Genomic DNA, 12945 nt, shown 5'->3' with positions numbered 1-12945 from the left:
GAAGATACGATGAGACAAATGAGGAAAAACTTTCTAACAGAGAGAATGAAAAATGTCCCCAGGAGATGGTGATTTCACCATCCTCAGATTTCAGGGCGGGATGGGTTAGCCAGATGACTGTTCTATCTGTAGGCTCTGGTTTTGTCGTTGACCTCCAATGACTCACAAAAGCTGAAGCTCAAAATGCACTGATAATTCTATTTTTCAGTCCATTTATTTTTAGCTCTTCTTGTTAAAAAAAAAAGTGTCATTTTTGGTTTTGCCAAATTGTGTTTCTGGTTTCTCTGGAGTGACTAGTATGTTTCAAGGACTAAATAAAAGGAGCAAGAGTAGCCATCAAACGGTCTTTAAGATCCCTTAGTTACTGAGTCATTCTGTACTCAAAACCTTCTCCCAAGGCAACAGTAGGCAGTCACGGCTCTAAAAGCCTGCTAACCACTGGCCTGCTCCGGTGGTTTCCAACCCACTCTGGCTGCGGCATCTTTTCTCCAAAATCCAGAATGTAAAAGAGGTAAAGGCCCAGGTACTCTGGCTGGGACAAGGGGAAGTGAGTGAATTCTACCCTGTGTCTCCCCCCAGCACCCCTGACACCACTGATCTAGTCTGTAAGGGAAAGTTCTAGAGATCTTTTAACGTATGTTGAGCATTACTTCCCCAAAGTATCGGGGTGGGGGTTACGGGGCCGGCAGAGGAGAATATGACAGAGCCTCTGGCCTTTAAAATGCCTGCCTGGTATAATGAAAATGTGTGCCCTTCCGAGCACGCCTCAGTGATTAGAATTCAGCCCTTGCACGGAACTCCCATGTTCCAGTTAAAGCTGTTTCTTTTTCTTCTGTAATTAGTGGTAAATTCTGATATATGCACAGTCCCTTGTGCTAAAATTCTACTTCTGTGGGCTAGTAAAAATGATTTAAGCAGCAATATTCACAACACTACCTTACTGACACTGCCTTAGTTAAAGACAGAGAGAGAGGTATTATTTGGGGTCCAGATGGGTGGATTGTGATACCTCCAGATTTAAAATTCTGGCAATGACAAACCCTTTTGTTTACATATGTCCTCTGTTCTATTTTACTGTAAAAAAAAAAAAAAGACAAACCAATGACATGCGGGTAGAAACCAACCACTAGAAACTAACTGTGGAACTGCACCGGAATGTAGGAGAGGCACCTGTGTTCACGTAAATGAGCTGAGGGTTCAGGGCTGAACTGAACCTAGAGCAAGCCAGTTAACCGCCCACCCGGTACTGGGCCATGGGGCTGTTTCCAGGCCTCTGCAGCCCTCTCCCTTGCCCAGGCCAAGGTGCTGATAGTGGGTGTGACCTCTGAGCTACCAGACAGATGCCCAGCTGGCCCTGGGCAGAACACGAACCTGGGGACACAATCTTGTGTAAGATTCTGACAATACAGTGATCACACACCCATCTCAGGGCAGCAGGGAGAGTGAGAATTAGAGCTCTGGCTTGGGAATCTCAATGCAATCAAACAAGGTTGTGAGGGAGCCCTGGGCCCTTTCTCACCATGGGGGGGAGCCTGGGCTATCTGCCTCGGGACCCAGATGACATCATAACTTCTGAAAGCTGGAGAAAAATGTTCCTTTTTATTCCTCCCCAGTGAGTGGAGAAACAGTGATGTCATCCGACCAGTCTTTCTACACAAAGCCTCCAGGTGAACCTAATGAAGCTGGGCAGTTTATTTACAGCTCTTGCCAATGATGGAAAGTACACAGAGGCCTCTCAGTGACTCTCGGGGCCAAGGAAGATTAAATGCAGAAAGACAGATGGCCCTTCCCAACATCCACGGGACTAAGACGCCGCCATCTCAGGAAGTTCTCAGGAAGATGGTTTTAAATAGATGTGGCAACTCCTCCTGTCAGCACGTCCCTCAACCTCTCCATGTAGAAACCTGCTGTCAGCTACGGGCAGCCCCAAGCTGCTATGGTGACAGCCCTGAATTGTCGCTCTAACTAGGAGACCAGAGGCGCATTATTTTGCAAAGAGAAGTTTCCCAACCAGATAAATTCGCAAGCAGAAATAACCAAATTCAAATGTTTGATCTGATTTTACCAAATACCACTAGTATCCTATAATTTTCAAAACTTCACATGTATCATCCTTGAATAAGATATATTCGTTAGCAATATTAATGATCACACTTCAGTCCAGCTATTTTAACCATCCTTCTCCTGGGGCATGGACATGTCCCATACACACACCCCGTTTTCCTACATGCCTCCCTTTCTTGGGCTATTCAAGCAGCCCAAGTTCAAACACTGGGGCCAGGCATTAAAAGTAAGAGAAATCAGAAATTATTTGACCAGGATAAGTAAGTACATGCACTGAAAGAGATCAGGGCAGTTAAATCCTACCCAAAATCCAAGAGATCTTTGGAGTATTCTTTCAGAAAACAGGAAACCTGGGTTTTCTTTTGGACTCTGTCATTCCAAGTTTCTCCATCACCTCTGCCATCTGTAAAATGCTGACTGTACCAACCCCCCTCCATCTGTATCTCGGGCACATTCAGAATGGTTCCAATTAATTATAGATGAGTGCTCTAAATTCCTCGGGAGATGAGCCACAGGACTGCAGGGCACTGCACCACGCGGTTTTGCTTATTTCAAAGGCGTGCAACACCCCCTCCCCGCAGCCCCCTATCTCCCACCACCCTTTCAAAGATCAGCCTAAGGCTACAACAATAACCGAGCAACTGTAAAGCTTGGATACTCCCAGACAGGAGCCTACCTCTTGATCGGTGAAAATCTCTATGAAGTTCTGGAAGGAGAAAGAGCCGGACTGGAGAATGAGCTCTCCGGTATTTTCAAAGCACTGCCCCGTCAACACGAGCAGCTTGTGTCGGGCGGCGTCCGTGATCATTAAGCGCACCTGAAACAAAGCACGGGGAGCATGAGCCATGGGGGGCGCTGGAATCCCACCTTCAGGATCAGGCTGGCCCTTGGAGCTCTTGAAGTTTCTTACCAACAAGAATTACGCGTTCCCCGGTATTCACTCTGCCCCTGGGGTGCTGGACAGAGCCAATGACTGTGGTCACCAGCTGCCCATGAATGCCATTTTCCAAATCTGGCCACCACCAAGACAGTAGTAGGAGTTAACTTTCTCCCCTCAGTTTCCTTGTCTTTTTCAAAGCAGTCTCCACAGCTGGCAATCATTTGTTGCACAGCTGTGCCTACTAGCAGCGTGCAGTCCGTGAGACATGAGTATCTCACAGGCTGACTCACCAAGTACAGTCCAGGTCTCCCAACTGCTGCCTCAGGAAACATAGGTTTCCAGCTAGGGTCCCAAGTCAGCCCCTTCCACCCAGGACCCCTTTCCTGCCAAGCCATACACCGAACACACAGCTCCCAAAGCAGTCTCCAATGGGATCAGCAAGGTGCCTAACGTTGAACTTGAACATAAACAAAAGGCTGCCCTGATTGGGAATCTTTTAAATAGAATTGTAAACGGTTTGCACGAAAGAACTCTCTGTTCTTTAAGTGGCAGGGAGCCAGCCTGTCCTTCAGCAGAAATACCACTCCAAGCACCAAGGTTATTCATTCTGAGCCCAACTCAGTTCAGCACAAAGTGACTGCCAGGCATCATGCTAGGCACTAAGGGAGGGATGCAAAGTAAACAGGACGTGACCCATGGTCCCCACGAACCCCAGGATCCAGGGAAATGCACATGTACCGAAGTAATTGTTCCAGCCCCATCTGCTCCACAGGCAAGCCTGGGTTCCTTCAAGAAATTCCTCATTTTTTCCTTCTTCATTTCTCACAGCTGTTCCAGGCAATCTGCCTGCACATATATTCAACCTCCAGCTTTTTTCAAGTTGTATCTACTTCCTGATCCTGATGGCCAAAGACAGATTGCTAGCCCATCACTTGCCTCACCTTGTACCTTCAGGGATTGTCAGAGAGGTCCTGCTCATCTGGAGCAGATGAAATGGGATCAAAACAGGCTATATAATGAGAGCCACAAAGTGGAAGCAAACCAAATGTCCATCAACTGATGAATGAATAAATAAAAGTGGTATACCCATACATCGGAATACTATTCTGTCATAAAAACGAATGAGGTACTGATATGGGCTACGATGTAGATGACTCTGGAAAACACTACATAAAGTGAAATAAGCCAGACACAAAAGGCCACATATCATATGGTTCCACTGTCTGAAATAACGTGCTCAGAACAGGAAAATCCACAGAGGCAAAAAGTAGATTAGTGGTTGCCGGTGGTTGGGGGAATGGGGGTGACTGCTAATGGGCTTGGGGTTTAGGGGGCTGATGGACACATTCAGGAATTAGATACTGATGATAGCTGCACAATACTGTGAATAGACTAAACCCCAATGAACTACATACTTTAAAAGGATGGATTTTATGGCGTGTGAATTATATCTCAATTTTGAAAAACAAGCTACAGTCACAGAGATGCTCAGCATGGGAGAAGAGATGCTGTGGATGGTGCAGGCCCCTGGGCCTGTGGCTATTCTAACTAACATCCAAGAAGCAACTCAATCTCAAAGGTACCAAACTGCAGTAAAGACAGTGGGAAACGGAGGTGAAACAATTCTTCTACCCTGGGTGAGCAGGGATTCTTGGCGTCAGCCTAGTTCCTACCTTACAGTAGGCTCTGAAATACCCACTCTCTCTGGCAACAATTTCACATGGTGGTAATACAAATATTAATACTGAGAAAAGCCAACATATATGTTTCGGTTGTCATATGCCATGCTGTGTTCTAAGCACTTGACACTTCTGGACACAAAACTAAATGTCAGCGCTATTATGATCTCCATTTTATAGAGGTGGAATGAGACAAAGAGATGGTCAATGACTTGCCCAAGGCCGCCAGCTAATAAGTGGCAGAACCCAGGCAGTCCAGCAGCAGAGGCCGTGCCCCTGGCAGCTGTGCTGCCCTGCCTTTCAACAGTGCTAAGGGGGTGGGCAGGATGCTCTGAAGGAGGCTTGCATCTGAGAAGCCATTGTTCTCCAAATTTGGGTCATGAAGGTCTCAGCCCGAAGGCTTGCAGTCTCCTTCCCCTGCTACCTCCCAGCCAGACTCCATCCCAGCAGCACACCCTCCAGGTATACCCCCACATTCCACACCCGCTTCACCTCTACAAAATACTCCAGTTCTGGCCAGCATCTTCCACTCCGTCCTTACTGAAAGGGGCAGTCTCGGGTGGTACTGATGCAGAGAACCAGCCACTGACTAGGGGTATGGAGGCATCCCTGGACCCAGAACCTGTCTCTCCCTTGTCCCTCTCTTGCCACCTGCCCAGCCCCTCTCATCAGCTGGGTCTCCGTCCACTGTGTGAGGCCCTGCGGAGCCGGATACTTACCTCAGTGCTGACTGCTTCATCTGAGGGGTTGATCAGGACCACTGTTTCTAAAACGTCACTTCTGTGATGAAGGATCTTTTGTCCTGCAGGCACAAAAACACAGACAAAAGAGGAGACCTATAGCTTTTCCGAATTAAAACCGCCCCGCCTGCTTCTGGGACAGCAGAGGCGCTGCCGCCCAGGGCTCCAGGATTCCCCACTGTCCTGGGAAACACAATTGGTGTCACCAAACAAGACGGTCCGGGGCTCCACGGGCTCTCACAACCCTCTAGTTGTCAGGGTTGATCGCCAGGCTGCCTCTGCGCGTTAAGGGCGGTTTTCATCTGAGACAAGGGGTGGATGCCAGTAAAACTCAACAGGGCTCTTGACATTTCCTTTCTCATGGTAATTGAGGATGTTTCTCCGTATCAGCCTTTCTTCTGGTGAGAACGGCGCTGAGATTAACTAGGAGCCTTACTATGAATGACATACCAGAAACCCCAGCTAACAATTAGCCCAACAACCAGAATGTCTGTCTGAGGCAGGCTTACAGTCTGTTGGGGGATTCATTCATTAATTCACTTGCTCATAGAAAAGTGCAGAAACTGTGAGCAAATAAAGATGGGAGAACAACTCTCCCTCTGGAGAGGGTGGCCAAAAAAAAAAGACAAGCAAAGTGGATGGAGACCATGAAAGCAAGGGGACGTGAGGATGAAGGAGCCTGTCTGAGGAGGGCTGAAATTCTTCGGGGCTTTTGGCTCCCCGCACCCGAAAGGATTTAGGAACTTCATGTGGCCAGCATGGTCTACGGATGACCTTCTACAAGCGTCTCCCTCCTCAGACAATGAGATGAAAGTGATCAAGCGGATGTATGGCCAGAGTGGGTGATACATGCTCTGGCAGTGGGTGACGGACAGAGCTGCAGAGGGGTGTCCCTCAGACACACGGCTGGGAGACACGTGCTTGGGATGGTAGAAAAGGAAGGACAATGAAGCACTGGTGACAGGAGGAAATGGGATAGAATCTGAGGGAGACAGACACCAACGGAGAATATACAAGAGAGGATGGCCAGAAAGCAACTGCTTTCCAGGCAAACAGTTCTTCCAAAAGCTAAAACAGAATTTCTCTATGGCCTAGCATTTCCACTTTAGGTGAACTGAAAGTAGGAACTTGAAAAGAGACTTGTAGGTCCATGTTCACTGCAGCATTTTTCACAATAGCCAAAAGGTGGAGCCAACCCGAGTGTCCACCGATGGATGACTGGAAAACAAATTACGGTCTATCCATGCAGTGGAACATAATTCAGCCATAAGAAGGAATGAAGTTCTGATACATGCATCAATACGAACCTTGAAAACATGCCGAGTGAAATAGCCAGACACTAAAGGACAAATAATTGTATGATTCCATTTACATGAACTATCTAGAGTAGGCTAATTCACAGAGTCAGAGAGCAGATGAGATTTACCAGAGGCTGCAGGGGGAGGGATTGGGGAAGTTACTGCTTAATGGGTACGAGTTTCTCTTTGGGGTGATGAAGAAGTTTTGGGAATAGCAGTGATGTTGCCTAACACTGTGAATGTAATTAATGCCACTGAATTGTACATCTAGTAATGGTTAAAATGGCAAATTTCATTTTTTATATATATTTTACCAGAAATGAAAAAAAATTATTAACACAGTGTATCAAAACCGTTGAAAAGCACATTTTAAAGGGGCGAATTATATGGTGTGTGAATTGAATCTCAATAAAGAGGTTAAGAAAAAAAAGAAGGTGGCTTTAGCTAGGGCTTTTTTCCTTTATATCATCAAGGAGCAGAAGTACTACAGAAACAGAATATTTTGAAATACTTACCACCATCACATTGACAAGCCCATTTTCCTCCATTGTCTTATCTTTGCTAACAGCTAATATTTACCAGTAAACCCCCACATTAGAAATGGAAAAAGCCCAAAGTAAATAATCGTTTCAGGCACTGTTCCAAGCACCTCCAAGTGCGAACTCATTTAGTCCCCAGAAGAGCTCTGTGACAGAGGTACCATGATTATCCCCTTTTACTGCTGAGGACAGTGAAGCCTATAGAGGAGAACTAACGAGCCCCAAGTCACAGAACTAAGAAGTGGTCATGCTGGGACCTGCACCCAGGCTCCTGAGCCCTCCGCCTCACTGCTCTGTGGATGAGGGTTTGGAAAAACAGACATGGTGCAGACGTCAAATGCCAAAGGGAGAGCTTGGGAAAAATCCAAAGGAGTAAAATCAGAGATGTGCTTAAAGAAGCAAGAACTCAGAAAGCATGAGGAGAAGAATATTGGCAAAAAGAAGAAAAAAAAAAGCGAAGGTGACAGAACACCCACATAAAAGAGGGTGAAGTTAAGGGAAGGGACATGACGTTTTACTACAAATGCCTGGAAATGAAGAAACTCCAAAACAGAACAATGTCACACAGTTTGAACAGGTGAAGGACTAAAGCCTCAGGAAAAATAATCCAACTAAGCCATGGGAAAGAACATTTGTTTACTGTGGACGCTCAAGCCTGTAACTTATTAGACACGGCTTTTTGGCTTAGTTGTTTTTGCTTTTGACAAGCATGTGCATTTCAAGCTAAAGCGAAAGAACATGAAACTGAATTAAGCAAATGGTAAAACGACAATCAGCAAAACATAGAAAACCGTCCCTTTTCTAGGTCCTTCCATCAGTGGCCTCCTCGAAACAAAGACTTCAGGAGCTTCAGAGGTGCTTAAGTTGAGATGAAATTACGCGAAAGCTTAAGACTAAGGAAAAGTGAGTGTTCATTTCCTCGATCGTACTCTGGACGTGCCTCCTTCTGGCACCCAAAGCCTCGGGCAGCATAATGCCAAGGTGGGGCTGTGGTCATGGCTATACTCTGTAGGAACCCACAAAAGTACATCCAGCGAGGTACATGGAAGCAGCTCCTTCCCCAGAGCTCCTTTCTTTCCTAAGTGATCTACACAGTGCCCAGACCCTGCTAGCTGCACCCTCCCAAATGCAAGTCCAAGCACAAAAGCCCAGCACCCCCTCCCCAAGACACGCAGTGAGGACCCTCCTGCCAAGCCCCCTGGAAGGGGGTTCTTACCATCCTCAAGAAGTTCCTTTCCTCTTTGGCTTCATCACTTGCAAACAACACAAATGCCACGTGACAGCTGCCGTTTACCTCTACTCCTTCCAAGTCAGTTTTTGGACCTGTTGGCTCAGGAATTCAACCAAGGATGTTCTCTCTGCCCATCTTTGGAAATACGGACAGCAGTGACACAGACATGCACCAAGATGCCATGGCTGCTCCTTCAACAAAAGCCTTTTTACAGGATGGGATTTGAATGAAGAAGGGGATTTAAAGAGAGAGAGAGAGAAGCTTCAAGCTCTCATCACAGCCGACTGTTGGCCAGATTCTCGCCCCAGACGACCGACAACGTAAGCAGGGGCCGGGCCTTCCTGGCATCTGGCAGACCCAGGGCCTGCACGAGGGGCCCGGGCAAGCCATGCCCGCACTCCCACATCCCAGCGGGGTGCCAGCTCTCCTGGCCGCAGGCGGCTCTGGGCTTGGGCTGCTGCGACGCTCACGAAGTTGCATATTTGGGGAATGTTTCACACTGGGAAACAGGCCAGGCATTCTGAAGGAGAGGCCACCACCCTCGCCTGCAGAGGTCTCATTCAGTCGCTTCAGAAAAGAAGTTCCCAGAAGAGAAAGACAACGCGGTTGCAGCCTCTCTCTTTGCCATTATCGCCTGCATTCTCCAGAAACAGCTCACAGGGAAACCATTAGGCAGCCCGGATGAATAGTCAGGTCTCCTCAGCACTGGTCTGGGGGCACCAAAAGCGGGGGCTTGGGATGGACTGACTTTGTCACTTACTGCTGTGATAAGAAAAAAAAGGTCCTTGAGGGCTTCCCCACAAAACTCAGGGTCATTGTGAAGGCTCAATCCTGGGCGGCAGGGAGGGCGGGGGGGACTGTTATGTGACAAAAAGGGGTGTGCTGCACCTCGGAATCAAAAGAGGAAGGCCTGGGGACCCCCTGAAGCAGCAGGGCCTCACACACAATGAGACTTTTGTCTGTGGGCTCCCAAAGGCTATGCTTAAAACTCAAATAAGCCTGTATTTTTCAGCTATTGTTGGACCCTTTTTTAATTACTGAAATTCTGACAGATTAACTCAATCTATGTGTCTTGTAAGGTTGGGCTGTTTTAGTGGTTTACGTTTTACTGTATCCAGGTGGCTTTGAAATCTCCGAAAGCAAAACGTCATTGTCTAGGTATTTGATTTTTAGGACGCTTATAGGGTCTTATCTCCACAGAGTTAATATTCATCTAAAGACACACAGACACGCACACACACAGGCTCTCTCCTGGTTTCAGAAGGGTCCGACCGTGGCTAAATTAAAAGACACGCACTGTTGAGGAACAGCCATAACCCAGCCCCATAAAACTCCGAGCCTTCTCGCCGGCACACAGCTCCCCTTGTCTCCCACACACATCTCACACGTCGGCCCCAGGACACAGTGGCCTAGGAGGCTGTGGCATCTCCGCTGCCAGGCCAACACCAGCCACGGTCTCCGCCCAGGCAGGCAGCCGCTTAATGAAAAAGCTGAGCGCAAAGGAGAGAGTGCTGGGCCCAAGCTGCAGGGGCGCTAAGAGATGGGAGAAAATCCTTGATGAAAATAAGAACCAGTAACGCTAAAACCTTTTAGATTGTCTTTAAGAGGAATGATAACTGCATATCTTGGGGATGACTATGTAATTTCCATTTCCATGAATGATCGCAATCCAGAACCTTATCCCTACAACTTGCTTTTCCTAAAAAATGAACTCTTGCGAGCATAATGAAGAAACGGATATGAAGAATAAAGATAGCTTCTGTATCCATTCAGTATCGGGGGGCGGTGAGGAGAAGGGTCCTGAACCACTGAGAGGGACGGACCGGTAACTGGGACGGGAGAAGAAGAGCCCTCTGCCCGCCAGCCCTGCCCTTTCCTCCGCCAGCTCCCGCCGCTGCCCTGTCTTCACCCACAAGTCCTCCAGCCCCTAGCCCTGGTGGAAATCAGAGTGGACTCTTTTTGGAAAAGGAATTTGATATAATGATTTAGCACTACAAAAAGGTCCAATGTGCAGAAGCAGAAATCTTAGAGAGGGTTAAAGAAGATTCTAGAGTTAGAAAGGGAAATGCGTGGGGTAGAGAAGGGCTGTGATTATTTAACTAAAGGTAAGGTTTGGTAGATCAAGAAAAGCCCACAAGCACAGAAGGGCTTGAGGTTAAAGTCTGTTTTCCTCAGAGGGAAGGGAGGGAGGGAGGAAAGAAAGAGAAAATGACAGCAATGAGAGCTCTCCAACTCTACCTCTTCACCAAAGTGTATTCTCAAAGAGGAAACCTCTCACCTCCAACCGTGTCAGTGCAGACCACAGGACACCAGCTGTCAGGGAGACGACACAGATCCCCTCCCCAGGGCAGTAAAACTCCTAATGCTGGAGGGAGTTTGATTCCCCAGGGGCTCTCACACATCAAAATCAACTCCTTATCTTTCTCATCTGTCTGTTCTTGCAGCTTGCAGCCTGGGGCTGGGAAGAGGACCCTTTCCAGGCAGGGTGTCCCAGAGGCAAGGGGGAACAAGGGGGGAAAGACAGCAGAAGCATGACCCAACCCTGAGAGCTGGTTTTCAGGTCACACAGGTGTGGGAGCACCTTCTGTGTGCTTCCCGCTATCCCACCTGGATCAAAAAACACATAAAGGGGCTTCCCTGGTGGTGCAGTGGTTGAGAGTCCGCCTGCCGATGCAGGGGACATGGGTTCGTGCCCCGGTCCGGGAAGATCCCACATGCCGCGGAGCGGCTGGGCCCGTGAGCCATGGCCGCTGAGCCTGCGGCGTCCGGAGCCTGTGCTCCGCAATGGAAGAGGCCACAACAGTGAGAGGCCCGCGTACTGCCAAAAAAAAAAAAAAAACCACCTAAAATAGGAGGCGAATGCGTGGAAGTAAGAGCATCCAACTCTTTGCCAGAGAGCCCATCACAAGAACACAGCAGTAAACCCTTCTGCCTGTAGACGGCTTCAGAGTTTCCAAAGCACTTTGTCCTGTGGGTAGTGGTGCCCTGTTTAATCCTCATAACATTCCTGTGAAGTGGTGGGAGCAAATATTCTTTTCCCCTCTTCATGGACCAAATATCTGAGGTCTAATGACTTGCCCAAGGCCTCACAGACACTACAGGAGAGCAGGACTAGGGCCCATGTCACACGCCATGCAGCCACTCGTGGCCAAGGCTGTGACACTATCCTTTTCTCCCTCTTTTCCTGATCCACCTCGTCCAAAATAAAGGTTTTCAAGTTGTGATGCCAAGATTCTCCTTTGTAAGCAGTAAACACGCAGCCTGGGTCAGCCACTGGTCAGCCAATGCCTGCCCACTCACTCACTCACCCTTCCAGCGGGCACACTGGCCTCCCACACACTCCGAGGCCAATTCCCTCTTTGTTTCTGCTGCACAATCGGAGCCCAGTTCTCTCCCACCTTACCCCTGAAATTCCTGGAAATGGTGTTTCTTTTCTACTGGAAATACATTTTTTCTGTTTCTGCATTTGTTTCAACCCCAATGTATGTTCCTGAGTGTCATGTCACTCCCCAAATTTTCAGTGTTTGTTTTTTTTTAAGAGAATAAGAACTCAAATTCCATTATAAACAAGTTCAGGAGACTTCACAAATAATTTTTTTTTTTTTTTTTTGCGGTACGCGGGCCTCTCACTGTTGTGGCCTCTCCCGTTGCGAAGCACAGTAGAGGCCGCAGGCTCAGCGGCCATGGCTCACGGGCCCAGCCGCTCCGCAGCATGTGGGATCTTCCCGGACCGGGGCACGAACCCGTGTCCCCCACATCGGCAGGCGGACTCTCAACCACTGCGCCACCAGGGAAGCCCCTCACAAATAATTTTTTAAATTTAAATAAGTTGATCATTGCTTGGGAGGTTTTTTTCAAAAACTTAGAGATATCTTTTGCATTACAGAGAACTTAGTTATAATGGAATTTGAGTCTATACCTCTTTTTCTTTACATTTTCTGGACCGAACTATCTTTCTTTTTTATTGTCATTTGGTTTGGTTTGGTTTTTCATGTACCTGCTGGTCCTTCCACCCCATCATTCTCTTGGGTTCTCTGCCATCTTCTGCTTTATGTTTCCCTGACCTTTAGATGCCCAGATAAGCAAACAACCCAAATTGCCCAGGCTTCCGAGGCTCCCTCGTCCCAAGCACGTTCACCGCACAAAGGTGCAGGCACCCTTGTTCCTGGGGGCGGGCGGAGCCTCCTTTTGCATTTCCTTCCCATCCTGTTCCAGCTGCTCACACTAGGAGCACAGCTCGTGAGGAAATGGGATGCCAGGGACAAAAGGTCTATTCCTTTTGCAGGGTTCTCACAGTGCACCGTTTTTCTAAATCCTCTCTTCGGGGTTTTCTCCTACCCAATCCTGCTCTCCTAGGTAAACTTCTTCCCTTTCCCCACTCCCTTTTCTAAGGGTCTCAAGGCAGAGGGATGAGAATCCAGGCTATCAAGGGTTAGAAGTGGAAGAGAGTGGAAGAAAGCTGTTTGTTTCCTTTTTCTTCCCCCTATTTTATGCTCTGGCTGAAAGAAGTAGAA

General features: G+C 48.0%; 1 protein-coding gene across 1 annotated transcript in view; it reads right to left on the bottom strand.

The window, feature by feature from the left end:
- Positions 1–12945, bottom strand: part of MAP1B (microtubule associated protein 1B) — a 93917-nt gene that overhangs the window by 19419 nt on the left and 61553 nt on the right. Inside the window, exons 3-4 of the mRNA XM_060143091.1 lie at positions 5343–5425; positions 2741–2881 (exon numbers count right to left, since the gene is read on the bottom strand). Of these exons, the coding sequence (XP_059999074.1) occupies positions 2741–2881; positions 5343–5425 (224 nt within the window). The remainder of the gene's footprint in view (positions 1–2740; positions 2882–5342; positions 5426–12945) is intronic.

This window comes from Lagenorhynchus albirostris, chromosome 3, assembly GCF_949774975.1.
Source record: "Lagenorhynchus albirostris chromosome 3, mLagAlb1.1, whole genome shotgun sequence".
Taxonomy (NCBI): domain Eukaryota; kingdom Metazoa; phylum Chordata; class Mammalia; order Artiodactyla; family Delphinidae; genus Lagenorhynchus; species Lagenorhynchus albirostris.
Note: the sequence above shows the minus strand (reverse complement) of the source record. Positions and strands in the feature narration are given on the sequence as shown.